The following is a 26,307-nucleotide window of genomic DNA, read 5'->3' as shown; positions in this document are numbered from 1 at the left end:
CCCTGTAGATGTTGAATCCAAAGGTTACTGTGGTATCTGAGACCTTCATGATCTGAGTCTAGCTGTACATTTTGTATTGTTTGTTAAATTAAAAACTTAGTGCTTGCTGCCTTCATATGTAAGCATAACCTGTCTTCTTCCATTACTTTAAAATGAGTGTGCTTGGGTAGCTATAGTCCCTATAAGTATGGCAGCACCATGTAAATGCATCCATCAGAAGGTGCAAGAGAAAGCACTTGCTGCCTTCTGGCTGTTAGAAGCCATTGAAAGTGCATATAAGATTTTGCACAGACAGCCAGATTCTTGATGATCGGTGGAATACAAAGGAACAAGGACGCTTGATTGGATAGCTTTCAACCATCCTTTCACCTTGCACTTTGGTGCTGAGCCAGATATTGTACTTCATGGTTGGCAAATGTAGCAGTTTAAAATGACAGTGAGGCTAAAAGGGAGTAGTACATTTGCAAGAATATTGTGAATGGAGCAAGGCTTCTAATAGCTACCATTGATCTTGGAATAACCATATGCCAGACGAAATAGGTCCTTGTAACTTCTGGGGTGTGTGTAGGGAGAAACTGTTGCACTTCACCCATATTTCCTTTCCACTTGCCATATTGGTGCTCAGGCCACTGCTTATTATTGAAACACTTTTCTAAATGGATACATTTTAAAAAGCAAACTTCAATGGAGTACTAGTACAAACTGTTGCTAAATGCAAACCCTGCAGTGTACTGATTTACTGACATACATGCTATTCAGATACACAATTTTGAACAGGGGTGGGGACATCTTTTCACTTTGAGGGCTCACCACTGTCACTCAGGACAGTGGACCAGGCATACACCTCTCTCTTTGCTCCATCCAAACAAACAAGAGGTGTTAGCAGATTCAAGAACGTTTTTTAACTCTGCAAAAACACCTGGAGTGCCCAGTGGGGCCAGTGATTGTGGTGACCTGGGGAGAGGGCTGCATTTGACCTCTGGGCCTGAACTTCCCCAGCCTTCCTTTAGAATAATGTAAAAAGACGGGATAGTAAGGATGCAGCCTGCTAAGTAGTGAATCCTCCGTTCTGGGACTGCTCCCAATCACTGACAAAGCTATCAGTTGCTAGGAAAGAGATGCAGGGGTTTCATGCACTAGAGAGAGTTAAAATAGCAGGATCCCCTGCCTTGGAAATGTTAATTTGGTTCTGGTACATCATCCTTCAGGCATACTCGTGATTCAATAGTCAAGGTGAAACCTGTGGTTCATTATGATAGCTAATTGGCTCCATGAAAGCTGTGTGAGGCGGGGGCTGTGGCATTTGAATGATACAGATAATTTGATTTGCTCAGCTTGAGCCTATGCATTAGGGGCCTGTGGGCTAGATGTGGCCCCTTGACTCCTGCTTCAGTTGGGTTTGCAGAAATGCCTCCTATTTATTGCTAATTTTCAGCCTTTCTTCCCCTTGGCAAGCTGGGTTGCAATACTCAGTGATGGATCTTAAGTGCCTGTGTCCAAGCTGTGTACTTGGGTGAGAATTGTGGTCTGCAAGAGGGATGGAGAAAGGCATGAACTCCCAACTCCCATCAGACCTGGCTGGCATAGCTGATGGCCAGGAAGGATGGAGTTCATCCAGCAACATCTTCAGGACCACAGGTTCCCCATCTCTGGACCGAAGGATACTTAAAAAGAAAAAAAAGTAGTCTTGCTTTCTACTGCCCCAGAAGACAGGACTAGCTCTAATGAGCTTAGCAGGCAGGAGAGCCGATTTCAGAGGTTTCCAAGGAGTCTGGACAGTTATTATTATTTATAATAATTTCCTTTCTATACAACTTTATACTTTAAAAAATCTCAAAGTAGTTTGCAACCCATTAAAACATCAAATAAAACAAATTCAAGCTTCAAAGAAAAATATTTCAGATCCTTCTTGAAGTGACATATCGTTCCCCCATATTTATCTACCTACTTAATTTATAGAGCTGCCCCATAGCAGAAGTGCTCTAAGGAGCTGGTGTGGTGGTTAGAGTGTTGAACTAGGACCTGGGAGATCAGGGTTCAAATCCCCACTCAGTCATGAAGCTCACTGGGTAACCTTGGGCCAGTCACAGCCTCTTAACCTACCTCACAGGGTCATTGTGGGGATTAAGTGAGGGGGGGGGTATAAATGCAATTCTGCTTACCTGTTCAAGAAAGGTGGAGGGGCCAGCCAGATGGCGAAGTCAATTGCCAGCCTGGCATCTAGAGATCTCCATGTGGTCACAATTGGACCCACGCCAGTGGCAAAACACTCCTGGCGCCTGGGGGATTTTGAACATTGTCTGAAATAACAAACCCAAATAAAGTAGATAATCATTTAATAGTACAAAGTGGATAGCAAATGGCTGAGAAAAAGCAGCAAGGTCTACCTTCCTCCCTTAGGTATTGTGCAGTCTTAAAGTGAAAATGAGCAATGGCTGACTATAAAGTATACTTTATAGGTTTTGGTTGAATGTTTCTTCTTCACTTTGACTGGAGGGTGGCTGTGTGATGGATTGGACAAGGCTGGATATTCAGGTTGTCAGTAGAGTAATCTCAAGCAGCGCAAGAGTGAGCCTGTGGCTAATTGATGGAGCAGCCCAGACTGTCAGCAGAACTTATATCTGAAGATAAAAACTGGGTTAGTGGCTCAGAAAAAGAGTTAACGTTTTATGAAGCTAAAGGAGAAGCTGTGCTGGAGGGGAAGGCAGATATCTGGAAGAATTCTTACTCTGACCTTTTGCAAGGGGGGATAGTTGGCTTTTCCCTGTGTTAACTGAGTGAGTTGACTCTCTCTTTGGAAAAAGTTTTTTCCCCATTGGTGACACAGAAAATTGATGCAGGTGGTGTGCCACTCGCTCCACTAAGTTAAGGAAGCAAATAAGCACTAATTGTTGAATGCATTGTCTAGAATTGGAATTTCAAATGTATTATTATAGTACTTCCAAAAGGTGGTTTTCATAAACCAGCCAGCATGATAAACCTGCTTGTGAAGGGAACTAGAAGAGGACCAAGATCCTACCAGCCCCTTGAGATTGGTCGTGCAGTGCCTGCAAAGGGACTGTGTCTGGCAGGCCCTTTTCAAAATGGTTGTGTGGATCTTCCCTGAAGGAACTAACAGTGTCACCTCTGACCATTGGACCTGCTGTCTGGAGCTGATGGGAATTGTAATCCAGCAGTTCCTGTAGGAATATATGAAAGCTGCCTTGTTGTTGTTTAGTCGTTTAGTCGTGTCCGACACTTTGTGAGCCCATGGACCAGAGCACGCCAGGCACTCCTGTCTTCCACTGCCTCCCGCAGTTTGGTCAAACTCATGTTTGTAGCTTCAAGAACACTGTCCCAACCATCTCGTCCTCTGTCGTCCCCTTCTCCTTGTGCCCTCAATCTTTCCCAGCATCAGGGTCTTTTCCAGGGAATCTTCTCTTCTCATGAGGTGGCCAAAGTATTGGAGCCTCAGCTTCACGGTCTGTCCTTCTAGCTGCCTTATACCAGATCAAACCACAGTGTTACCTAGCTTAGCATTGTCTGAATTGTGAATGTCAGTGGCTCTCCAGTAGATCTGAAGGGCTACGGTTTCCCCACCTATGGGAGCCAGTTGTGAAGATCCTCTGTTTTATGCTAGTTTAAATTAATAAGAAATGTGAGCAAATTAATCTCTATCGATAGAATACAGTATGAGCCCTGTTGTATACAGTGGCTTGTCTCCAGTGTGGCGCTACATACCATGTCCCATCAGTGCAAGGATTTCTGCTTGTGCAATAAAACTCCCCCCCCCACCCATGTTCCTTAAACTGTTCTGAGCCCCCAACCCTCTGGAGCAGATTTGGTGAGGCCATGGGGTGCCTGAGGAGAGGGGAGGTAATGTTCTGTTGCGCAAGCAGTTTGCCGACTGAATGTATTGGTTGTCTCCCACCCATTGTACAAAGGAGTGTGCCCAGGCCACCTGAAGCTGTCACCACAGAACACTTATAAAATGATTACAGTCGATCCCATCAACTGTTTGGCAGGGAAGAGGCACATCTTCTCCTTCTCTGCAGTGATGATGTGCTTGTGTCACTACCTGCCACATGAGAGGGTACAGTTGTACATGCAGTATTCATTCCCACCCAGTTGGAGGTACATATGGAAATTTGTGAAAGTACTTTCCTTTTTTTTAATATAATTTCCATTAGGTTTTTTTTAACATATCATTTTCAACAGCAATTAAACATACATTTACATCTTATTCAATTTTTTGACTTCCATCAATCCTGTCTGAAAATTTTCCAATCTAATCTCTCAGTAAGCATTTCTTATCTTCCCTATTACAAGTTTGTGAAAGTACTTTCCTAAATAGAATAGGAGCAACTGCTGTGTGCTGTAACCTCTGTGGACACACTACTTTTGTTCCTGGGCATTTGGTTAGGTGTATCTTTTAAACATTGCTCCACTTCACCCCATCGTATATCCAGTAACTACCTGGCTTAATGAGGCTTCACTATAGTTCATTTTAGGGTTGCTTCTTTGCAGAGGCTTCTGTTAACAACCATCCTAGGACATTGATCTGCTAAGGCAGAGCTTCCCTAACTGTGTGTCATGACACGTTAGTGTTGGCTGCAGTGTGTAGGTGTGTTGCATTGAACGTTCAGCACACTCCTTCCAGGATTGGAAAGCAGTTAGTTTAACCTCTGGTTTGCTAGTAAAACTGAATTACTGTGTTGTGAAATGATGTAGAACTAAATTACTGTGTCACGAAATGAGGCATGTCTAAAATGTGTGTCACCAACATGAAAAGTTTGGAAAGCTCTGCGCTAAGGGTTGCTTCAAACTCTTGTACATTTCTTGTCTACTGGACTTTTCTTTGAAGAAAAAGCATGACAGTCATGTGCTTGTTAGTTTTGCATACAAATCTGTTCCACTGCAGAATGGAGTTTATGCTTTTTCCTAGAGGGAAGTGTATTCCATGCTTTTTTCTTTTTTTAAAAAAAAAGCCCATTGTGTTTTAGTTGCCTTTGGTACGAGAAGTTAGTGCGGTTTTGGTGCATTTTTAAAAACTGAAGCAAACAACAAAACTGTTGTTTTGATTTTGATGTGAGAGGGTCAATGGATTTCTGTACATAATACTGCATTTACTCCTTTCCTCTGAAGTTGCATGTGTTTTATTAAACTGACCAAAGTGTAATGATGTTGGTGTTGACCTTCTTTTCAATCTGCAGAAGTACCTCTTGATGAATTGCTGTAGCTATTCCTGTGTTTTGTAGTTCTTTGAACATTCAGGATTATTTCATTTTCTTTGGCAAATGTGGATTTGCCCTGGTCTTGCAAGGCTTAATACACTGATCTGATCTCTCTCTCTTAATACTGGCAGAATTGAATTCTTTAGGAGCATATCTCACTAATGCATACACAGAGAGCTGTCCATTATTGTCTGTCTTCTGGCGCTGGAAGATCATGGGAATAATGAAGCACTCATTCTAACCTTGAATGTTTTTGTTGTCTCTGCATTAGGAGGATAACAGGAAAATGTCCAGGTCATATCTATATTCTTGAGCTTGGGAATCCAACCCTCTTCTATTTGACTAGCAAAATCCGCATTTTATGACTAGCAGCTCACATGCAGTGTAAGGGCTTTTTGTGGGGCTACTTTCCACCCTTAGGAATGAATGGAAACCATTCATTTATATGGGAGGCAGGAAATTGATGCCCTTGGGGAAGACCACAGGAGGAAGGGCTAATCCTGTTCCTAGTGATCTTGAGCTATGAAAAGCAAGGTAGCTCTTGGTGTTGCATGCTGGGTTCGGTTTCTTGGTCATGCCAGAGCAGTAGGAGCCAAAGGCAGCCAGTGCAGAGCCAGTTTTTCTTTCAAGAGGGAAAAGTACTACAGTGGGACCTCGGGTTACATACGCTTCAGGTTACAGACTCCGCTAACCCAGAAATAGTGCTTCAGGTTAAGAACTTTGCTTCAGGATGAGAACAGAAATCATGTTCCGGTGGCGCGGCAGCAGCAGGAAGCCCCATTAGCTTTGCATATTCAGCAACAGGACATCCCAAGTGTAAAGGAAATCCAGTTACCGTATTTTCCGTCCCATAGGACGCTCCGTCCCATAGGACGCACCTAGTTTTTTTGGGGGGAAATAAAGGAAAAAAAATTCCCCTTTATTTCCCCCCCAAAAGCAGGTCGGGGAAACAGAACCAGGTCGAGGAACAGCGGGATGGCGGCGCTGCGCCTCCCTGCTGTCCCCCGAGCTTGTGGGGCTGGCCAATGTCTGCCCCGCGCGAGGGGCGCTCTGCATCAGGGTGCCCCCCCCCTGTGGGGCGGCAGGCTGCTATCCGCAGCGTGGGGAGCCTTGCGGGGAACTCCTGCAAGGCTCCCCACGCTGCGGATGTCTGCCTGGCGCGGGGGGCGCTCTGCTTCAGGGCGCCCCTCGCCAGGCAGCAGGCTGCTATCCACAGCGTGGGGAGCCTTGCGGGGAACTCCTGCAAGGCTCCCCACGCTGCGGATGTCTGCCTGGCGCGGGGGGCGCTCTGCTTCAGGGTGCCCCGCCCGCCGGGCGGCAGGCTGCTATCCGCAGCGTGGGGAGCCTTGCGGGGAACTCCTGCAAGGCTCCCCACGCTGCGGATGTCTGCCTGGCGCGGGGGGCGCTCTGCTTCAGGGCGCCCCGCCCGCCGGGCGGCAGGCTGCTATCCGCAGCCTAGACATCCCTGCCGGACCTCCCGTAGGGCTGCCTAGGCTGCGGATGTGTTCCTGAAGCCTGGAGAGCGAGAGGGGTCGGTGCGCACCGACCCCTCTCGCTCTCCAAGCTTCAGCAAAAGCCTGCATTCGCCCCATAGGAAGCACACAGATTTCCCCTTCATTTTTGGAGGGGGAAAAGTGCGTCCTATAGGGCGAAAAATACGGTATGTACAGTACATGCATGTGTAAACCATTCCTGAGAATTCAGCATGCATCCAGTCTCCAGTCTTTTACCCCCACCCCACCCCCACTCCTAGCTTTCATATTTTTAAGTTCCTTTCCTCTTTTAGAGGCTCCTTTAAAGAAGCAGCAGCACAAGAAGTTTACTGGGTTTTTAGTTTCACTGAATTATCCTTGTTAGCTTTGCTGTTCATGAATAAGGGGTTTCTTTGCCAAGTGGCACTTGACTGGTACTGGTGTGTTTAACTTAATGTGGCGTTTTATTTTTGATGGAGGAACGGGAATAACCTCTCAGCAAAGGCATTTGCAAGGTTGCACAATGCACTCCTTTATTCTTTTGGCATTCTAAATGCAACTTCTGTGGTGTGTGTGTGTGTGTGTGTGTGTGTGTGTGTGTTAGTTTGTTTGTGTGTATTTCTGACTCTGCAATGACGCTGTCTTTCCGGCAGTGTAACTACTTAAGGATGACTCAGCAGACTTGGGCATCCCTTAGTTTCTGAAGACCTGCACAGGTGTTTCTTATGCTACATGTTTTGGATCAGGGTTGGGGGACCTGGAGGCCCCGATCCTCCCTGCACCCCATGCTGTTGCCTGGCTGGAATGTGTCCTGTTCAGCAATAATGCCCCTTGCTTTCCTGGGTAGAGAGAGATGTATGTGTATAAACCTCTGGATTTTGTATGGCTTGAATCTATCCCACTGTGCAAAAGTAAGAGTCGCACCTGTTGCTTTCGCCACAGCCATCCCTGGTTTGCAGCCCTGGGAAGAGTCACATTTTAAGTGTAGGTGTGAACACCTGTGTCATGCACATCAAAGAGCTTAGGTTGGCCTCAGTTCTCCAGTCAATCATTGGGGGCTGTTTGTCCCCTTATTAGGCAGTAATTCTTTTTATTTTAATGGGCAACAACTCGTGTCTTTTTTTCCATTCTCACCCCCTTCCCCACATCTAAGTGCACAGTGGTTCCTTGGTATCCGTTGTATAAAATTCAATCCACAACTGAACTTAGCAAGTAGTGCAAGCATTGAAGGTTGCTGTTTCTGACCACTTGTAGGGCGCCAGTGAATGGCAAGATAATCTTGTGTAGTGTCACAGTACTGCACAACATTGCTGTGGCTCCCACTGCCCTCCCAGTGGGATTCTTGCTTTGGAGGGATTGGGCTTCCAAACATTCCCCCTCTTCCATGGACCTCTTGGAACTTGTTGAGGATTTTAGTGGACCACCTAGTAATAATAATAATAATTATTATTATTATTAATTTGTACCCCACCCATCTGGCTGGGTCTCCCCCACCACTCTGGGCGGCTTCCAACAAAGATTAAAAATACATTAAAATGTCACACGTTAAAAACTTCCCTGAACAGAGCTACCTTCAGATGTCTTCTAAATGTCAGGTAGTTGTTTATCTCTTTGACATCTGATGGGAGGGCGTTCCACAGGGCAGGCGCCATTACCGAGAAGGCCCTCTGCCTGGTTCCCTGTAGCTTTGCTTTTTGCAGTGAGGGAACCGCCAGAAGGCCCTCAGCGCTGGACCTCACCGTCCAGGCAGAACAATGGGGCTGGAGATGCTCCTTCAGGTATACTTATTTTTCTGCTTGTTATAGCAATTGAAATTCCACAGAATTCAAATTGTAATAAGAACTAAAAGAAGTAACAAAAAATACAATTCAGAATCGATATGACTATTCAGTGCAATGGATACGCATATCCCGACTTCAGCCACAAATCCACAGACACATAGCAAACTACACAGTTTGGGAAACCTCTCTTCCTTTAAGTTTTCAGAAGTGCTTTCCTTGCAATCTAAGGATCGGGGCTGCAAGTGCCTTGGGGAACAGGTTGCAAAAGTGTCATTGGTGCTCTTGTATACTTACTTTGCCCACCGGTGCTGCTTAATAGGGAAATTTCACAAATATTTAGGAGACAGCGTCTTTTGTTCAGAACCTCTCCATATGCTGAAGTTTAAAGAGTGTGTTGCTGGTGGCTGCTGCATGTATAAGGAACGTATAATGGAACTTATTTTCCTCTCTCCTTTTTGTTTAGGTGTTGAAGGCGCATAAGGTTTAGAACTTTGAATGGAATAAGCATGAAGAGCTTGAAAGCAAAGTTTAGGAAGAGCGATGTAAGTATTCGGCAGCTCACTGTGGCTGACTCATATTAGTTTGTCTGTATTGTGGAAGCATTCCTTCAGTCCCACCTTGATGAAGCTGTTAAGTTAATGAACTACGAGGGCGGAAATGGTAATGCTTGTGAAATGTAGCAGGAGAAAACCGTAGGACTCAGAATTGTTTCTGTTCTTGCGTGGTGTTTACTGAGTCACTTTAACATAATATGTACATAATGTTATTTGTATGCTGCCTTTCTGCAATTCTGATGATGCTCAAGGCAGCTTGCCCCATGGAATATATGGAGGAAATACATAACAAAAGCAGTCATAAACAACAAATGAAACATTAAAAATACATACTTGTACTCTTGTCATGCACCCGTGCACACTGATGACACCACAGAAATAAATACACACACTGCAGGTTTTAAATAAATGCTTCTGTATTGACATTCAATCATATTTTAGGATAGTTTATAATAACAGTAGCAGCAGCCTATTAATATCAGTGTGTGTGTGTGTGTGTGTGTATAAAATATCTTTGGTTGGTTCAGCTTTTCCTTCCAATTCTTGACTTTAATGATTAGAGAATCTCAGGTTGAGACTAGGGAAAGGCCATTTCACACACAAGTCTTTTTCAGATGTACACTTGACAGGGACCTCTTGCAGACAATTATTGCTTGTTGATGGGTGAATCTATATGAAGCTTGCATTTGCCACATTCTCCTTTGGATGAAACGATGTCTAAACGACGTTAAGCCAGTATTGCATAAACCATTTTGGGGGATTAAGTGCACCCTGCTAGGATAGTTTCAGTACAATAGTGTTTGGTTGCTATATGTGTGTTTCATCCTTTCAGGGAATATAACTTGGGATGGAATCAAGGAAGGGACAAAATGTGTTCTATGTGTAAAGGATGGGATAGAAGTGACCTGATGGGAGGATTTGTGGCTTTTTCTTTTCTTTTCAAATGGATAAGAAGATTGAAGCTGATTTTCCCTGGCATTATTCTGCTCACTCTAGTATTTCTCAGTGGTTTTTACCTGCTCAGCAAAATTTTAAGATTAAGCCTATCCTTTACTTAACTGGTTTGACGTCATTCCAGAAAAGATAAAAGTAGTATGATGTAGGCTTCATTCAAGGAGCTTTTTGATTTACTGGAGTGCTATCTAATTAAACAGGTCTCAACAGCAAGTCAAAACCCTTATATGTGTGTGTGTTACATGTACTTGGAGCCAATCTAACCCTGCTTTTTTTAAAAAAACAGAAAAAGCTCACACTTCAGAGCTTTATAATGACGGGTAATTAGCTATCATTGATTTTTTTTTATGTTTTAAAATTTCTCCCTACACTTAGAACGATGCCTATAGCAAATATTTTCGGCTACCTTCAGATAACTCCGCTTGCTTCAGAGCAGCTGTGGAACGATTGCCATGATTCAATTGCTATAAAGCCTCATGTTGGGTTTTGTAATAAGCTTGTTAATTCAAACCCTCCTAAGCTACTTCTGGGAAATGGATTTACAGACTCAACGGTTGGGGTGCTGCTACGTCTTTGCGGCGATCACAAGGGCTGAAATGTGTTTGTGACTTAATAGGCATAAGCACGCTGTTATTATTTCTTAAAATTGTATACTGTCCTTTATCCGAAGACCACAGGGTGGTTCTGAGCTAATGGACCAGTGGTCTGACTCAGTATAAGGCAGCTTTTTGGAGAAGGTGCGTAATGCTACTATGTCAGACGGAGTTTGTGTATTCCTCGATTCTGCCTTTGTAGGTCCAGTGGCTGTTCTGGAGGAAGATGGTCAGATCCACAAATATAGCTTGACTTGCTGGTAGCCAACGGCACCTGTCTGTCTCTCTTCAAGCATGCATGCCTTCAGCTCAGTGTAGAACCAAGGACACATGCGGTATGTCTTCTCAGATAGCCTAGTGGTCCTTTGACGCTAGAAGAGAGAATGAGTGAGAGGTCTACGTATGTGGGCCTGCTGTCTTGCAGTATAACTTGCCACTCACCTGGTTGCAGCTACAGAGGTGTGCTAGGATAATACAGATATGTATTGCTGAGTGCATTGCTGATTTGGCAAGATGCAGGCATATGCTCAGTCCTCATCAGTAGTTTCACACGCTAGGTACCAGCTGCTCACGCTGCCTTTTTAATGAAGCAGCAGACTGCTTGTTTGATATGGAGCAGTTCATCCGGTGTAAACAACAATGGCAGCTAATTTTACTTGCACATTATTGTGGGAGCTTCTACCTTCCACTATATGGCTTTCAAAGGTCTTAGAACCCCAAGGTTCTCTTGGCCTTCAGAAAATCCCTGCTCAGCCATGAAAGTCTTTGGGGGAGCTTGGACCGATCACACGCCCTCACCAACCCCTCAGGGTTGTCGTGAGGTAAAAGGAGGAAGAAAGAACCACGTACACGGCCTTGAACACCTTGGAGGAGAGGTGAGATACAAATGCAATAACTAAATAATAAATGTTGGCCAAGCCTCATGCCTGTGAAGTATTGGCAGACTTGAGGGAACAGCAAGGTTTGCAGAGCAGCTCAGTGAAGAATCTTTGCACTGACTGACAATGGGTGGGGAATGGAAAATGGGGCAGGAGGGAGAATGGAATATTGTGGAGGGGGGCATGTTTGGCTGACTGGAACAGGAGCACTGCACATTGCGACATTTTGTTGCAGATCCCACTAGTTATGCTTATAAAACCTTAAGAAAAGCAAGCGAGGCCCAATTCACACAATCCTTGAGTGAGTGAGCCACATCTTTCCTGTCTTCTCTGGCAGTCTGAATCCGTGCGGCTGTTGTTGGTACACACTGCTGCATCGCAAGTAGGGATTCAGGTGCCATTGCTTCAGTAAATAAATCAAGTAAGCAAGCAAGCTCAATCCAGTTGGGGTTGGGTAGGGAGGGCGAAGAAGCCTCTGCCCCCTTGCTAAATTTCAAAATCTTGAGCTGCAAAATACAGTGAACCTGCCTCCTTGTTTCTGATCCTTTTCACATTGCTTTCCACTGGCGAGTTCTACCACTCCAGTTCACCACTTTTGCAGGAGGAAAACCGATTTGGAATCTGAAAATAGCAAAAGTGCCTTGAGAGGGCCTTGCTTACTCACCACTGCTTTAACAATTACCATTGTGGGCGATGAATGAAAAATGTCAGCCCCGTTCTAGTAACACGCAGAGGGTTGGGTGTTCTTTGGCGGGGGCAATATTGCTTAGAATACTGGAATACTGTATACAGAACACTGGAATACTTATAATATCTAGAATACTGTAGTCGGAAGCATTGCTAAAATGTCAACCCTAGTGTTGGTTCAATCTATGGCAGGGGTAGCGAACATGGTGCCCTGTAGCTGTTGTACTAAAACACCCACCATCTCTGATCATTGACCATGCTGGGTTGATGGGAGTTGGAATCCAATGACATTGGCACTGCACTGGGCACCCCTGGCATGGTCACTGTCATCCACATGGAGGGTAACTTGTTGTGTTAAAAAAAAACCAACCCATTACACTCGGCTCCAAGAGAATTAGCTAATAAAATAGCACACTCTGCTTAACAGATGGAAGCTCTGTTTCTGCGATGTAATTTTTTAAATGACCACTTTTAACTGATGGGTAGTAGAAGGAAGAAAAACATTCTTTGTCATGTAGGCGAAACAAATGCTTTCGCTCTCTCCAGGCTTAACTTGTAAGTAGGAGTCTGAAGGACAGCTTGCTCTGATCTTATCGACACCTCTTATAAAAGACTTCCTTTTAATCCAACCAGGATAAATTCCATTGTTTTTGTTTACAGGAGGTTGGGCTTGATTTATTAAAATAGCCCCTGGCCTTAAGGATCCTCATTCCATGGAGTCAAGCTAAATTTGTGCTCCTAGAATAGAGAGCAGAAGAGACTAGAGGAGGCTGGCTGTGTCTGTCCTGAAACAAAGCCTCTAGAAACTCTATTGTCAGTGGAGGCAAAATGGGATTGAAAGCAATTCACTAATCAGTGGATTCAAGTCAGGTTAAGGCACGGTTATTTTAAAACTTGTTCATGCAGAGTAGTTAAAAAGTACAGCATACGCTGCTCTGATTGACCCTCCCGAGGATGGGCTGTGTCTTTAGCAGCATACAATTTTTTTCCTTTTAAGTGTCTTTTCTTCTAAATTGCATAGTTGTCTCCCTGCTGTGTTGCATATCTTTAAGGTATGTAACACAGGTACCTTAAATGTATCTAACACATATATAGTTAAGGTATCTTAACACAGCAGGGAAAAGGGACGCGGGTGGCGCTGTGGGTTAAACCACAGAGCCTAGGACTTGCCGATCAGAAGATCAGCGGTTCAAATCCCCGTGACGGAGTCAGCTCCTGTTGCTTGGTCCCAGCTCCTGCCAACCTAGCAGTTCGAAAGCACGTCAAAGTGCAAGTAGATAAATAGGTACCCCTCCGGCGGGAAGGTAAACGGCGTTTCCGTGCGCTGCTCTGGTTCGCCAGAAGCAGCTTATTCATGCTGGCCACATGACCCGGAAGCTGTACGCCGGCTCCCTCGGCCAATAAAGCGAGATGAGCGCTGCAACCCCAGAATTGGTCACGACTGTACCTAATGGTCAGGGGTCCCTTTACCTTTTAACACAGCAGGGAGACAGCTTTGCAATTTAGAACATAAGATGCTTATACACAGTGCTTCTTTTCTGGGGGTACACAGTACCAGCGCCCCTTTTTCACATGTTAAGTGTGGCACTTTCTGTAACAACTTCATGGGGAGTACTGGCACCTTTTTCTGAAGAAAAAAAAAGAGGACTGCTTATGCCAAGTTAGACCATTGCTCCATTTAGCTCATTATTGCCCACACGGACAGGCAACAGTTCTTTGTGGGCATACACTGGTCTGTCTCTCCCCCCCCCCCGGAGATACTGGGTATTATTGTTGTTATTTATTAAACTTATATACCACCTTTCATCCAAAGATCACAGGGCATTTTGCAGTATAATGTTGTTGGTCTTCAACTCCCAGAAGCCCCAACCAGGATGGTCAGTGGTCAAGGATGATGGAAATTGTAGTCCAGAAACATCTGGAAAACTGATTGAACCAAGGACCTCCTGCATACAGAGCAGATGCCCTGCCACTAAATCTTGCTTCAGTGCTGGCAATGGGGTGGAGTCCTCTACACCTGAGGGTAGCAGGGTAGCTTAGGGTGCACCTGGGATTGCTGGCTTAGGAGTCTGAAAATGGCTGTGGACTTCTGGAGGGATCAAGGGGCTGCTGTTGCAGACCATAGTTGCTCCCCAATAAATTGGTGTTCAGTGATGATAGAATTGTACGGGACCACAAGGATCATCTAGTCCAGGTAGACCACTGAATGTCTGTGGTAGATCCTCCCTAAAAAAAGCTCAACTACTTTGACTGCCAGTCTCTTGGGTAGATCGCAGTCTCTTGGGAGTTGGCCACCCCTGTTGTCCAACACCTTACAACGCAGGAATCTTTTGCCCAAGGTGGGTCTTGAACTCACAACCCTGAGATTAAGTACTGTCTCTGAACCTAGAGGGTTGTTGTTGTCACTGTTTATTAATTTCTACAAAAATAATAATCTCAAAGCTACTGATAACCTCCCTGTTAATTTGTCCAATCCTCCTTAGAAGCCATCTGAATTTGTAGCTTTCACCATTTCCTGTGGCAGCAAAATCCTCAAACAGATGTTTCTTATATTTGTCCTGAATTTATTCGATTAATTAGGTGGTAATACTGTTGCTGCCAGGTGCCAGTAGCAAACCTCCATTGAGGGCTGTTCATCCTGCTTTGCTTGTGTGCTTCCTAGGGCAGCAGGGCTGGCCATTGCTGGCATACACAGTGCTGAGGTCAGAGATAGCCAACATGGTAGCCAGCAGATTCTTTGGACTACAACTCCTGTTCTCACAGATTAATGGCCATGTTGGCTAGGGCTGATGGGAGTTGCAGTCTAAAGCATCTGGCGGATACCACATTGACTATCCTTCAACTAGATAAACCCTTGGGTTGATCCACTGTAGGCTCTTTTCAAAGCAGTCTAGCATGGATGTAGTCATGCTTTACGTATGTTGAAGTCATTGGACTTGAGTACACATAATTCTGTGTTGGACCATGGGCTATTTCTGTGCTCTTCCTTTATCTTTTCCAATTTCCTTCCATCCATCCCATTCTCTCCTCTCCCTGTCATCAACATTTACAACAGTCTTCCCCTAACCCAGTGCTCGCTAGATGTTGTTGGGCCACAGTTCCCATCATCCCTGTCTATTGACCAAACTCGCTGGAGCTGATGAGAGTTGGAGTCCAAAACATCTGGAAGGTGCCAGATTGTGGAACGCTGCTTTAGAATGTGAACTCCTTGGGTCAGGGGCATGCCCCTTTCTTATTTTGCATGGTGAATTGGCATGTACAATGATGTACGCTGCAGAAATGAACTATAATTCTGTGTTCCTATTCTGGACAGACTTCTTTCTTCAAAGTATCACCTACCACTACCTGTGATTGTGCAATTGTCAGCAGTCCATGCAAGACAGAGACTGAGATCTCTTGTCCGTTTGGGAGTTTCAATTGCTAAATAAACGTATTGAATCCCTGAAAGTGCCAGGGTTTTGTTTTGTTTTGCTTTTTTGTACTGTTATATGACTTCCCCACCCCCCAAGTTTTGTAGGTCTCTTGAGAAAAATGTCTGGTTTTCATTCTGAGTTGTATTTAGCCTTTGCTGGTTTTTTTGAGGCAACTTGGTATGTTAACAATGCACTGAAACAACGAAGCCTGTAACTTTTGATTTGCTTAAAAGAATAGGACTGCTGTTGAGTCTGGCATTTTTACAGAAACATGCATCTACTCATGGTTTCTTTGTTTCTACAAGCCCATCGTTTAGAGAGATGTTGACGGGCTGAACACTACCTGCAGGTCTAAAATGTAGCCTGCGCCCTACTTTACTGTGGCCCTCAAGATATTGCTGGCCCTCAAGACCCATTTCTCCTGACCATTAACCGTGCTGGCGGGGGCTGATGGAAGTCGGAGTCCGAATAACATTAGGAGCACCACTGGCTTCCCATTGTTGCATGTGGAAGGGCCATAGCTCAGTAGTAGGGCACATGTCCTGCATGCAGAAGGTTCCAGGTTCAATCCCTGGCATCTCTAGGTAGGGCTGGGAGAGACCCCTGGGGAGCAGGCACCCACCATGCTAACAGTACTGAGCTAGATAGACCCAGAGGTGTGATTTGGCATCAGGTTGCTTCCAGTGTTCCATGGTAGGAATGGAAGGTTGTAAGATGTCTTCTGGATCTGCACCCTTGCCCTTCCATCGCTTATCCCTGGAAGATGTAACTGTGGAAGATTAACAGTTAAACCTAACATGTGCATGTTCTTGCTAGCTAGCATGAAAAGGGGCAAATGCTACAGAGCTGTATTTCAAATAGGCAGATACTCAGACCATAGAAAAGCAGTTGGTAGAGTGGGCTCTGTGTTACGTCATTCCCCTCCTCTCCTTCAGGAAAGAGCATATAGTACTTCCTGTTCTTGTCTCTTCCTTTGAACAGCGTTGGATGCAAATATGCCCCCGTTTGCTCCAGCTGTAGGCTATACTGTAAATATAAGTATTTTGCCTGCATAGTTTTTACTGCCACTATTGCTGCAAACCAATGCAAGATTCAAAGTAAGGAAATTATATTTTTAAACTTAATTCCTAGGTTATTGTTAAGTGGGGTAAGAGAGTCAGTTTACTCCATAGCTGGATTTGCTCAAACCAAGGTTTTACAGCCTGGTTTTGCTGCCAAGCATGGGATTTTGAAACTCTGCTTAACTCACACATTTGGGCGCCTGGAGAGATAAATTGTGATTACTATATCCTCTCGCTCCCATTAAAACCCTTCCCACAGTTAAGTCTTGGAGATGGGGCCTGCTGTAAGCAGTTTTCCTTGGTGTGAAGACCATGTCCTCCAGCCTGTTCTGGGGAGCCATGGGCTTCTCAGGAGGTTATTCTCCGTGAGAGAATGCTAATGGATAACTAGGGCCATCTATGCAGTCATCCTGTCCATTATAATGAGAGGCATTTTGCAAGTGACATCAATATAAGTGGGTTGCCCCTTTGAAGCGTTGTTCTAATGCTAGCTGTAATGGGCATCTACTGCTGCCCCCCTCTGCCCCCATTCTTGTCTATATCGCCTTTAGGCTGTTGACATTTTGCTAACCAGCTGGTTTTCCTGTCCTACTTTTAGCACTGGTGCAAACAGCTTATCACTGTGTGTTTTCTGCTAGGCCTGTCTCTTTTGTGTTTCTCCCTGTTAGCCAAGGATGACAAACGGAAGAAAAGGATAGCATTGCACCCTGCTGCTATGCTACAATAAGTGTTGGACAGGGCTTCACATTCAAATTCCTGTAGGAGTGAATCCTGTGCCAAGCTTGCTCTGGCCTTGGAAAAGGCAACTCCGTTGTGGTAATTCAGCAAGTTACTGGCAGAAAGTAATAATAGGTTGGTGTGTAAATGCAGAAAATCAGATTTCCATAAAGCTTCCATTTTTAACTAATAAGGCGTGATTATATACCTTCTAGATTAGAACAAAACCATTGTTGGTGCTGTTAAAATCAACAGCATTCAAGCCTGCTTAACTTTTTATTTTAACTGGAGTGGCTCTTATTTTAGCCTGCTTTGGTGAAAGTGTAGCTAGCATGCCACAATTGTCAAGAGGTCATTATAGCTTTTGTTTCTAGCAATATTTAGCTTGGCTAACTCCTTCAATTAAAGCTTTCTGGCAATTTATGGCTGCTAAGCACTGAATTTCAGTGAGGCTCAAAGCAGCCGGCTGATGATGGTTTAGAGCTGTGTTTACTTGTTGCCATAGTTTTAATGGCGGACATGTGTGCAGATGTGGCCTGTTAAGTGTGTTTACAGGTGGGCTTTTAGGGGGTAACCTACATGGCCCACTTTCCATTGTGTTGCTTAAGGAGGGCAGCCCACCCCCTATTCAACGTCACTCAGCTTGTAGGCTCTGCACAGTAATATATAGCAGTATCCAAATTGATAATTATTTGGGGGAAGGGCGTTATTTGAAACTTGAAGACTATAATTTTATTTAAAAGATTAGAACCCTAAAGTTTATCCTCAGTTTAGATTATGCAGCCTTCATTTTTTTAAAAAAAAGGTATTTATTAAAGTTTCAACATATTACAAAAAGAAGAGGGTAAAAAGAAAAAAAATAGAAAATGAAAATACAAGGTAAAAACAGTTAAAAACAGATCAGTCTTTCCATATCTTGTCCTTCATTTGCTTGTTTCCCTGACCTCCTCACACCTCCCTTTTTTGTATTCCAGTTCAATTAGTTAATTCAGCAAATCCTTTCCCTCTTTGATTTTATCTTAATCTTTTATCTTAATATATTATAACTTTAGATTATCACCTGTTAACAATCCATTTTTTCATATTCCTTTATAACATTGCTGCTAAAAACCACTTAACTTCAATCCAACATCATTCTAACATTCATTAATTTTACAGTATTTCTGTAGATAGTCTTTAAATTTCTTCCAATCTTCTTCCACCGACTCTTCTCCCTGGTCTCGGATTCTGCCAGTCATTTCCGCCAGTTCCATATAGCCCATCACCTTCATCTGCCATTCTTCCAGAGTGGGTAACTCTTGTGTCTTCCAATACTTTGCAATAAGTATTCTTGCTGCTGTTGTAGCATACATAAAGAAAGTTCTATCCTTCTTTAACACCAATTGGCCAACCATGCCCAGGAGAAAGTTACCTTGAGATAGTTTTTTTGTCATTTGTAAGGAGAACTTACGAGCTAATGTTGCTGTTGAAAATTTGACATGTCTCAATTCCACACCCCATCTCCTTACTGGTAATGCAGGAATGCAATTGTTCAGCTGTTATGTATTTTTCCTCTGCATACCAGGGAATTTCCATGCATGGAAACTTAGAATAGTTAAATATTGAATCTCTCTGTGTGTTTCACTCTTAACAGTGAATCATGCTACTTGACCTTGCCATGATTCATAGTTATCCTTGAAATGTTAAATTGCCTCTTCCCTTTGACATGGTCTCAGAATAATTCCTTTTGGAATAGTAACTTCAGGGAGAGCTGCCTTAAAATAGAACAGTTGAATGCTCCTATCTTTCAAATATTACTTAATGACTTTTATAGTAAACGTCCAGATTTAGCTCTGGAGAGGCTTGTCGTGTGGGTGGGTCCCTACACTTCTTGCAAAGCCGAAGTTGAGACTAGTTGCTCAGGGTTCCCGTATTGAATGAGATCTCTTCCCCTGTGCTTTTCTCCCTTGCAAAGGCAACACAGTGTTCCAACTGGGTTTAATCTAAGGAAATGGAGTTTAAAGTGCTTGTTAGCTATCTTGCCCTGTTTTGTGTTGCCTTGTTCTGGCTTTGATCTGCACGTGCTTCTTGCATGCAGCTCTAAAGATATTCCATGCAAAATTAAAAGACAGATTTAGCTGATAACATTACTAGCCCAGGAATGAATGAATATGTAACTGCATATTGTTTGCATAAGTTGCATATTACAGTGGAGTATTTGGGTTTTTGTTTTGCAGAGCTGAAAAGGTTTAGGGCAGGCAAAAGAAAGTACTTCATCACACAGTACATTTGCTCCCATAAGAAGTAAGTGATGGATTTCAAGGAGGATTGGACAAATTCATGGAGGACAAGGCTTTCAGTGGCTACTAGTAATAATGGTTAAGTTCTACCTTCACTGATGGAGGCAGCATGGCTCTGAATACCATTTGCTGGGAATCACAAGTGTGGAGATTTTTTTTGCTCTCAGCTTCTGCTTATAGGCTTCCCATAGGCACCTGGTTGACCCATAACAGGGAATGTGCCTTGGTTCTGATCTAAGTAAGAGCAGCCCACATGAAACAGTGGTCAGGGTTGATGGGAACTGTAGTCCAGAAACAGCTGGAGACCCAAGTTTGGGAAACACTGGGCTAGATGATCCTTAGGATCTCTTCCAACCCTATGATTCTATTAACACAACCTCTCTTTTCATCCTTATGTGATCAGAGCTCAGCCAAGCTTCCCAAATTAGTCTCTCTTTTCAGCTTGCAATGGATTTCAGATGTGGGCAACCCCAAAACCGCTGAAATGTTATCTATCTTTCTCAGATATGTTCTTTTTAATAATCTGTAATGATCAAGCAGAAAGCAAGAATGGAAAGAATGTGGTCTGTCTATGCTATGATTGCGGCGACCCTATCTTTGAAATGAATCGGGCCTTTTTGTCATAAGACACATGTCTGCAGAAGCGAGCAAGCCTGGCTGCAGACAGGAAATGGCCTAGTCTGTGACCTCGTCTCTCGGGGAAAATCAAAGCTCCTATTAATTCCCCTCCCACTCCCCCAAACCAAAGTAGATCTGCTCTCTTAGTTGGGAAATAAGTCAAATGAAATGCTTTGCTTCCTTCTTTCTAGGCTTATGCAAGTAGGAGGTGTGAACTGCATTTTGCAAACAATTTAAATCAATGTTCAGCCTAGGGAAGGAGGCAAAACAACATCTAAAAGTCCAAATTCTTGCTTTTGGATACTGTCCAGATTGATTGGAAAAAGCAGTGGCAGGTTTGAGTGGGGCAGTTGCACACAACCCAATAATTTTAGCAGTGTTATCCCTCCCAGATTGTCATCTCCGCTGCCCGCCTCTTTTCAATGAAAATAAAGAAAGGAATGTATGCCCTTTGGCATGCATATCTAGGACAAAGGTTCATGGCATAGATTATATAACAACAGCCAGCCAGTGTGTACAACTAGTACTAGCTGCATTTAATGTAGTTTGGGTGGCACAGAAGCAAGTTGTTTGATGCCATTTTTGGATCTGTTCCTGGGTGTGGGCTTCACAATGCTCCTAGAAGTTAGAAAGTTTCTTAAGGCATGCCATATATTTCAAGCACTTTCCCCACCCTCAAAGAAACCTGGGAATTGTAGTTTGTTAGGGGTTCTGGGAATTCCAATTCTTGAGAAATAAACTGCAGTTCCCCAAGCCATGTGTGGCGTACTCAGCGTACTCATGGTACTAGCCCATGATTTTTGTACTGTATTTTATTTTTACTTACACTTGATTGTAACAAAACCTCTTAAGTGGTTTAAAATAAATATTAAAATTATCAATAAATGCAGTTAAAAACAAGTAATTAAAAGCATTTAAAAGTGATTAAAATCAGCAGTAAACTGAAAAGAGATTTAAACATCTGGATAGGGTTATCTAAACAAAAATGTTTTAAGCAGGCACTCATGGAAAAGAATACAGCGAAGGCAAATTTTTCATATGCCAATTTAAACAAATAGATGCAAATTTAGATTTCGGAGCAAATTAGGAAATGTGTGGCTGGTGCCTCACCAGTACATGCACAGCACAAACTTAAAAAAATACCCTAACATTTTTGAAAGAGGAGGGAAGGACAGGAGATCAAGGGCCAAAGACCCACAGTTTGCCTCCCTGCTCTCCCTCTAACAATCACCCCTTGCTTTTTCCTGTAAGACCAATTGCAGTCCTTAACAGTTGTCAACAGGTTTACCACACCTATCAGCCAATCACCCATTCCCACCACCCATCTGAGTAATACCCCTCCCCACACTCTCACTATTCATAAGGGTCTGGTGACTTGTGTTTCAGTGTATCTGAAGAAGTGTGCATGCACACGAAAGCTCATACCCAGAACAAACTTAGTTGGTCTATAAGCTAGTGATGTATGGAAGTGAGAGCTGGACCATAAAGAAGGCTGATCGCCAAAGAATTGATGTTTTTGAATTATGGTGCTGGAGGAGACTCTTGAGAGTCCCATGGACTGCAAGAAGATCAAACCTCTCCATTCTTAAGGAAATCAGCCCTGAGTGCTCACTGGAAGGACAGATCGTGAAGCTGAGGCTCCAATACTTTGGCCACCTCATGAGAAGAGAAGACTCCCTGGAAAAGAACCTGATGTTGGGAAAGATGGAGGGCACAAGGAGAAGGGGATGACAGGGGACGAGATGGTTAGGCAGTGTTCTTGAAGCTACCAGCATGAGTTTGACCAAACTGCGGGAGGCAGTGGAAGACAGGTGTGCCTGGTGTGCTCTGGTCCATGGGGTCACAAAGAGTCGGACAGGACTAAACGACTAAACAGCGACAAGGTGCTACTGGAAGGATTTTTTTATTTTGTTTCGACTATGGCAGACCAACACGGCTACCTACCTGTAACTAAATCACCCCTAGTAACTGCACTTTAAGGAAGAATTTTGATTGGATTTTCAAAGTATTTGGGTGAGCAGGTCAGTGCTCTGAAGTAGGAAGTCTTGCTTTGGGCATATGTCCATGATTTATGAGAAGAACATGGCATTAACTAAACAAAGTATTTAATCAGGATTTAGAATTAATCTTTATTTATAAAAATGAGGAGAGCATTGTGATTTCCCAAAGTAACATTTATGCAGCAGGATCTCATGTTTAACATTCCCTTTTCATTTCTCTCTGCCTTTTAACAACAGCAACTGGTCTCCCTTCTCAAGAATAATCTCCTTATGTGCACTGATTCTTCCATCACAAAGCAATACTAACCCTAAACCCTGGGAATTTGAAAAGCTGCTTACAGATTTCCATGCCAAATCTGAGAGGCTACAATTTATGGGAATCCTGTGTAGCAGGTTCTGATTTACCGAGAGGGTTCTTTAAATTAAAATATTTTTGTGCAAAGTGTCGGGATTTGTTAATAAATGGTTGGATATCAGGGGTCTTGCGTGAGGTTTCCAAATATCACAGAAAGTAAACATCTCCCTGTGGAAAAGAGATGTTTGAAGGCAAAGCTGAGCTCTCCTCAACTGAAATAGAAGCAGAGCTTCAAAGGACAGTGGGAAAGTGAGTTTTTGTAAAACTGGAGTTTCTAAAACCTGGACATCTCTTTCGGAGCTCAAATGAGGATTAAGGGCGGCTCTGGCATTAAGGCCGGGAAATAAACTTTTCCTGTTTAAGTGTTTTGTCTGTCTGGGTCTCTAGCGTCTGGATTTTGTTGTGTTAACTTGGTCTAGTGTCGCCAGTTGTTGGCCCAGCGCATGGGTTGTGCAACCTGCAAAATGTTTTTCTCACCCTCAGTTGTTGTTTGGTGGGGACAAGGGAGAGTACCATATTTTTTGCTCTATAAGACTCACTTTTCCCCTCCTAAAAAGTAAGGGGAAATGTGTGTGCGTCTTATGGAGCGAATGCGGGCTGCACAGCTATCCCAGAAGCCAGAACAGCAAGAGGGATTGCTGCTTTCACTGCGCAGCGATCCCTCTTGCTGTTCTGGCTTCTAAGATTCAGAATATATTTTTTCTTGTTTTTCTCCTCCAAAAACTAGATGCGTCTTGTGGTCTGGTGCGTCTTATAGAGCGAAAAATACGGTGCTTCATTTCTCAGGGGATTCTTACTTCAAGTTCCTTTGTAGATCTGGAATATACCATGGGGGCATGTCCTTTGCTTATCCTCCATCTTAACTGCTGTACGTTAAAAACTTTTTTTGTGTGTTATTAATAATACATTTATGCAGTGCTTATTTTAAAAAATCAAAGTGCTTTACAAACATTATCTTAGTAGTTCTTGTTAAGAGCCCTGTTGTGTTGGAGTTATAGGTTTTTGAATTGCACAAAACATGAGCTTCCTTTTGCTGTTCTCTTAGGGCAGTCTTCCTCAACCTCGGCCCTCCAGATGTTTTGAGACTACAATTCCCATCATCCCTGACCACTAGTCCTGCTAGCTAGGGATCATGGGAGTTGTAGGCCAAAAACATCTGGAGGACTGAGTTTGAGGAAGCCTGTCTTAGGGTGAACCTACATGGTCTATACAAGTAGTTGTGTTATGGTGGTTACTGTATTTTTAAAACAGGCCCACAATTAATTTGGTTCTCTATAGCTGGGCCTATATGTATTTTTTTTAAAAAAAATCATTAGAGTTTATAAAGAAAAATACAAAGAGCTGGGCATAGTAACATTTTTTTCTGGGTCATTGTGTTAACATGTGTTGCAATGCTTATACTTGTTACTAGGTGTCACTATAGTGTTCTCTGCACAATCAAATAACACTAATCAAAGTCAACATCTGTTATGGTTCCTTGGGTTACATATGCAAGGGTTCTTTCATCGCACAGCTTTCGACAACCCCGGAGTCTCTTGGTAATGATTGTGTTCCCAAAGAGTGTGCCCTTAGTCACATTACTTTAGCCTTGCCAGGAATGTACCTTGATGTTCTATTCTACCCTAAACTAATGCAGCTGTCTGAGAAGAATAAGGGTGCTTGGTAGATTGGCCACGGTGCTGATATCCTCACCAGTGACGATATCCTGGCAGAAAATGTACAGGTCACAATAGGGCAAGGGTAGGCAACCTGTGGCCCAATCGCCTTCTCAGTCCGGCCCGCGGACGGTCCAGGAATCAGCGTGATTTTTACATGAGTAGAATGTGTGCTTTTATTTAAAATGCATTTCTGGGGTATTTGTGGGACATAGGAATTTGTTCATTCCCCCCCCAAAAAAAATACTCCGGCCCACCACATGGTCTGAGGGATGGTGGACCAGCCCACGGCTGAAAAAGGTTGCTGACCCCTGCAAAATAGGGGATGGAAGATGTAAAGTTTCTTCTCTTGACAGCATGAGTCACACCTTATCTCACACTATAGCAAGGGGGCTGAGGTCATAAGCCTGGGTGATCAGCATCTCTATAGTTACTTTGGTGATGTTCCAGGGAAGCTTCAAACAAAGCTGCAGTAACTTACATAGCAGTAGGATATGTAGATTACACTGCAGTGTCCTAATCCTCTCCGAAATGCACGTATGTGGTTTGCATTCCAAAAGCAACCCAGTAGTTACCTTCCAGCTAAAATATGTTGACATAGCAACAGGTTTAATACCTGTCAAGGCCAGGCTGGAGCGGCGAGTGGTCAGTTGTAAAGTTGTACCTGAAGGACATAGCTTCCCACTCATGGCCTCGAGCTTAGTTGATGGACCTCTGTGGGGACTTGGAATAGGACTTTGTGGCCTGAAACATAACAAGCAGAAGGTCCTGCTCTATTGACCAAGTGACTCAGGAGGTCTGACTTTTACTTATTCCGACCACGCCTTGCCAGTTCAGTGGCTTCTTCATGCCTTTCAGTTTCTGGAGGCAAAGCTGTGCACTCTTATTCCATACTTGAAGAGGGTTCTGCTGACAGAGAACAATAATTTCCATAAACTGGGTTAAAGCGAAGAGACTTGTGCCATATTAAACACCCAACATATGTATTGCACCATAAGCTTTCATGGGGACGCAGGTGGCGCTGTGGGTTAAACCACAGAGCCTAGGACTTGCCGATCAGAAGGTCGGCAGCTCGAATCCTGCGACGGGGTGAGCTCCCGTCGCTCAGTCCCAGCTCCTGCCAACCTAGCAGTACGAAAGCACAAAGTGCAAGTAGATAAATAGGTACCGCTCCAGCAGGAAGGTAAACGGCATTTCCGTTCCCTTTTCTTAGTCATGCTGGCCACATGACCCGGAAGCTGTCTGCGGACAAACACCGGCTCCCTCGGCCAATAAAGCGAGATGAGCGCCGCAACCCCAGAGTCGGTCACGACGGGCCCTAATGGTCAGGGGTCCCTTTACCTTACCTTTAAGCTTTCATGGACCACAGTCCACTTCATCAGATGCCATGATGTGCAAGCCTACATTGGCAAGCATATACAGTATTCAGATGTGCTGGGAGAATGTAAAGTAGTGAGATGAGAGCAGACCAAAGTTGAATGTTGTGGAAATTAGCCTGAAAGCAAAATAGTTACAGTGACCAATTGACAAGGCAGCTTCAGCGATAATACAAACATCCTTTCATTTGCTAGTTAATTAGCGCACACACAGTGCGACTGGGGGGAAAAATCCCTTAGAACTGAATTGCTTGATAAATTGTAATTTGGTCCTTTTTCTGCTGGAGTTTCCCTTTTTGAAGTTCTTTTGAAGAATGGCCACCTTAAGGTCAGATACCGCATATCATGGCAGCCTGAAACATCCTCCTCCTGCTTTCCTGATATTGCCACCAGGTCCCAGGCTGATCTAAGGACAAATTTATATACTTTGTAATACAGTGGAGGCTGGTCAGTTGAGACAAATGGGGTAAAGGTAAAGGGACCCCTGACCATTAGGTCCAGTTGTGACCGACTCTGGGGTTGCAGTGCACATCTCGCTTTATTGGCCAAGGGAGCCGGCGTACAGCTTCCGGGTCATGTGGCCAGCATGACTAAGCCACTTCTGGTGAACTAGAGCAGCACATGGAAACACCGTTTACCTTCCTGCCGGTGTGGTAACTATTTATCTACTTGCACTCTGACGTGCTTTCGAACTGCTAGGT

The 26,307-nt window shown here is 43.9% G+C and overlaps 1 protein-coding gene across 9 annotated transcripts in view; it reads left to right on the top strand.

The window, feature by feature from the left end:
* RAI14 (retinoic acid induced 14) overlaps positions 1–26,307 on the top strand; it is a 92,995-nt gene that overhangs the window by 2,714 nt on the left and 63,974 nt on the right. For all 9 annotated transcript variants that reach the window (XM_083465800.1, XM_083465804.1, XM_083465801.1 and 6 more), the window contains exon 2: positions 8,930–9,008. In XM_083465800.1, the coding sequence (XP_083321926.1) occupies positions 8,973–9,008 (36 nt within the window). In that variant the 5' untranslated portion in view covers positions 8,930–8,972. The remainder of the gene's footprint in view (positions 1–8,929; positions 9,009–26,307) is intronic.

This window comes from Podarcis liolepis (genome assembly GCF_965112155.1).
Source record: "Podarcis liolepis genome assembly, chromosome: 11".
In the NCBI taxonomy this organism is placed as follows: domain Eukaryota; kingdom Metazoa; phylum Chordata; class Lepidosauria; order Squamata; family Lacertidae; genus Podarcis; species Podarcis liolepis.
This window is presented reverse-complemented; position numbering and strand designations above follow the sequence as displayed.